General features: G+C 51.2%; 1 protein-coding gene across 2 annotated transcripts in view; it reads left to right on the top strand.

Annotated features, from left to right (window-relative positions):
• The window catches only part of KIF9 (kinesin family member 9), a 28,190-nt gene extending 24,565 nt beyond the window's left edge, over window positions 1-3,625 (top strand). For both annotated transcript variants that reach the window (XM_009323830.1, XM_009323829.1), the window contains exons 20-22: window positions 3-110; window positions 2,455-2,559; window positions 3,204-3,625. In XM_009323830.1, coding sequence (XP_009322105.1) covers window positions 3-110; window positions 2,455-2,559; window positions 3,204-3,311 — 321 coding nt within the window. In that variant the 3' untranslated portion in view covers window positions 3,312-3,625. The remainder of the gene's footprint in view (window positions 1-2; window positions 111-2,454; window positions 2,560-3,203) is intronic.
• Window positions 3,626-3,849: the final 224 nt, after the last annotated feature.

Raw genomic sequence — 3,849 nt, 5'->3', positions numbered from 1 at the left:
AGATCTGGTACAGCGAGTCCTTCCTTATCCCCAAGGGTGTGCAGGAAGCCCTGAAGCCCGGCGGCAACATCAGACCTGGAATGATTCCCATGAACAGAGTCATGTGCCTGGTGAGTTGTCCTGGCAGCTCTGCTTATTCTCCTTGATAGCCACACGTGGCATGGTAACGAGGGCACAACTAAGCCCGTGGGAGGAGGATGGCATGGCAGCTCTGCCCCTTTCTCGGAGCAGAGTGGCTGGCATTGAAATGCTATCTGCTATGATGCAGAGAGCAACTATCTGGAGATCCATCTTGCTTTCACATTAGCTTTACCATTAAGAGGCTAAAATAGGACGGAGTGATTGAAGCACCCAGTCATCTGCTGACTGTCAGTACTATCGGGCAAACTGCCCGGCGGTGCGAGGGGTAGACGGGAGGCTTGTATCTAGTCTGTATGATCCGTAATGTTTACAGCTAAACTACCGTGTTTCGTGTTGTGGCAACTGGTATTCAGCCGGCCCTCTGTTTAGAAACCACCACTCTGGGGGAGCCGGGGTCTTTTGTCATTCCTGACGAAGCACATTTCTCTTAAGCTTCTCATTTACCAGACTTCTTCTTTGCGTTATTCTCCCCTGAAGTCATTCCAGGTTTTGTCCTTCACTGTTCAATGTCAGACTCAGAACCTTCACGCCGTTTGATAGGAACGTGGTGGCGGTGCTTCCGCTCCCTCCGACGTGATGAAGTGATGCATGGCAAGGAGGGAGATCCCACCCTGGCTGCAAGGGGGATTCGGCCCTTTCTTTGTAGGTGTAACGCATCTCCAGTATTGCTGCTTAACCTCTGCAGATCGCAGAGAACAGCTTGTGGGGACAGGCCCTAGGTCCGTCTCTCCCAGAAGCCCGTCCCCATCAGGAGCCGGGGGCACCCACAGGTGTTTGGGAAAGAGAGTAAGCAGGGCGTGAGCTGTGTGACCCCTTTCCTAAATGCACAGCCCCATTTCTAGCCAACGTGTAGTGGGGGACAGGATGGCTTTAGCTCCTTAGAAGGAAAACAGAAAAGGAGCTCTTTTGTCTCCAGGTGTCTGATTATTTTGACTGTAAATCTCAGCGAAGCATTTTCTTTACTCCCTTCTGGAAAGGCATGTGCAGGGTTTTAAAGCTGATCAGAGACAGCTTCTTTCCATCCTACTGAATTAGTTCCCTTGAGGGTATGAATAACAAGCATGATGTGAGATAAAAAAACATGTAGTGAGTTTACTTTTAAACAGAATGTTGCGATCTACCAGACTGTGGAAGATTTCAGATACGGATACAGACCTGTACAGGAAAGAGAAAAAACCCAACCCAACCCAACCCCCCTTGGATAAAGCCTAATGAGGTCAACAGGAAAACCCTGACTGACTGCACGGGTCCAGGATGTCACTCTTTGGGGAAAAGAGGAAATCCATCACTAGTCACTTTTACTAACCCAAGTTACTCAATGTATTCATAGAAACTCCCTTAACGGTTTCCAGCCCTGGCTTTCTTGTCATCACATCAATTATAACCCAAAGATGAATGAAGCGTGCCTTTTAGCAATACTTTGCAGCTGTGTCGAGTTGTTGATGTTACAGGCAGAAATCTTCAGGCGGAGGATAAACAACAGTGTCCCCGGTAACGTTGCTCAGCGCTGGTTTCTTCTCTTGTTCCTTCTACCGGGTGGTTCGCTGCAGCTTCCCAGTCAGCGTCACTGGCCCTGCTGAGGCCCATACTGGGTCTGGGAGGGAACCACCTCGTTTTTCTCTGGATAAATCTGTTTCCTACTTAGAACCATTTTCCTTTTCCGGACTGGCTCTTCACTTACTGTTCTAACCCATTTCTCCAGGGTGTGCATCTTTTACTCTTGGCTTGATTCGGTTTGGCCACTTGCCTTTTTATCACACCAGAATTTCACTGTCACCTTCTCCAGGCTACTCATGAACCACCACAGGAGGTGACCCAAGAATCTGCTAGAGCTATCCTCAAATCTGGCATGAAAACATTATACGCAAGCCGGTATCTTAAAAAAATCGTAATTCCGTTCAACCCGTGTTCCTCTTCAGCGCACTCATGCCTTCCAGACGGTTCCCCGGAGAAGCATGGGCACGGACGTCAGCTAGCTGGGCTCAGGGGAGACCGCGCTGAAGCTCAGACCTCCTTCAAGCTGCGACGTTATCTTGCAGTGGGAGACTATCCTGCGGGTACTTACGGGCAGAGCATGGCCATGGGAAGAAAGCTGAGGGAGCTCCCTTCGGGGCTTTTCACTTGCAGATGGATTTTGCCCAAAGTCCTGCCCAGATCTGCTCACCTAAGGCGTGGGAAGGGGGGACCTCTCACTCCCGAGGCTTGGGAGAGATTGTTGAATCAGCGTTCGGTGCGGCAAATGGGATCGGTTGACCCCTGTGTCTCCAGACATCTGTTTTTCACATGGAGTGGGGTCTGTCTTTCTGCTGGCAGGAGGAAGACGAGCAGGAGAGGTTTGAGAGGATGCAGGAGACAACGCTGCCAGCCTGCCCAGCTTCAGTCTCGTTCTACAAGGCGAAAATGAAGACTGATCAAAAGGTAACCTCAGCTGGGCCCAGTTCCACGTACCCCTGCCGCCGGGCGCTGGGAGAGCGATTCTGCGCCTCGCTGCCAGGTGGGGTGCAGGACTCTGCTGGAACGGATGCTGTTTTGGCCGTAGCCTTTTGAAAGATGCTGGTTTGGTTCTGTAGCACAACTAAGCTCTTTGAAACGCTCTTTGTCTCTGGCTGATGTAAAGGCCCCATCCCGTGCCGGTCTTCTGCTAAAAACCAGTCTCAGCACTTCTCACTTCTAGTTCCTTCCTGACAAGGGCTCACCATAAGATACCACCGAGGCCCTGAGCTTAGCAGGACTTCAAAAAGATCGGGTGTTTATGAGAGTAACAGGGCTGCACAACCCCATCAGTAAGCATTTTTAAGGAAAACACCTCAAAACCAGCTCTTCGGTGCTCGGGAGAACTTCCCAGGGCTTCCTGTGCCTCCCTTTGAGCCTGTTGGGATCTGCCACCGGTAGAGCGATACTGGTGTGATGGGGCTTATTTGGGCAGCTTTTTCCAGCACCCCTTGGGAAGGTGTGGGGTTTTTTTTTTTTTTTTTTTTTCAGGAAAAAAGCTTTTACAGGGGAGAATTCTGCTCTGAAAACTGAGCTCACGTTAATGATCCTTTTTTGTTTTCCGTTGCCAGCACACGTACACCAGAACCATGTCGTCCCTCGAGCAAATGCGCAAGAAACCCGGGCTCATCACAGCTGCTGGGAAGAATAAGCCCCTGTCGTTTCTGCACGTGGTGTAGCAGATTCGGGCTCAGCCTGGAACCCAGCAATCAATAAGCAACGTCACCTCAGAAAGTGCCTTGCGTTCATGTCCACAATAGATTTATCAAAAATAAACAGTAGGGAAAAAAAAAAACCCCAAAACCCACCCAACTTTTGTGCAGCTAGACTGCCAGTTATCGGTAATCAAACCCGCTGTTCAGAGAGGAAGCAAGCCAGGGAGTTCAAATAGCAACGCTTGTTTTTCTGAGCGTCTTTGGAAAACGCAGCGTCACGACAGAGACTTGGGCTGCTTCTGCCTCCCTCCTTCCCGGTGCTGGAGGCAAGGGCCTCCTGGGCTGGTTCTCGACGGAGCGTCAAGCCACATCTTTGCCAGTTTGACGCTCTCAGGGTGGATCCTGAGGAGCCAAGTCCGGCTGAGGGCGAGTCCTCCCTTGGATCGAAGCAACCCTGGGGCGTTTGCTCTCCCGGAGAGAGGAAGGGGCTGGAGAGACGCACGCAGCAGAGGAGCGTTTCCGCCAGCTGCCTGGCGTTAGGCACGGCAGGACCGGTTTATGG

The sequence above is a fragment of the Pygoscelis adeliae genome, unplaced genomic scaffold, assembly GCF_000699105.1.
Source record: "Pygoscelis adeliae isolate BGI_AS28 unplaced genomic scaffold, ASM69910v1 Scaffold455, whole genome shotgun sequence".
NCBI classification, from domain to species: domain Eukaryota; kingdom Metazoa; phylum Chordata; class Aves; order Sphenisciformes; family Spheniscidae; genus Pygoscelis; species Pygoscelis adeliae.
Note: the sequence above shows the minus strand (reverse complement) of the source record. Positions and strands in the feature narration are given on the sequence as shown.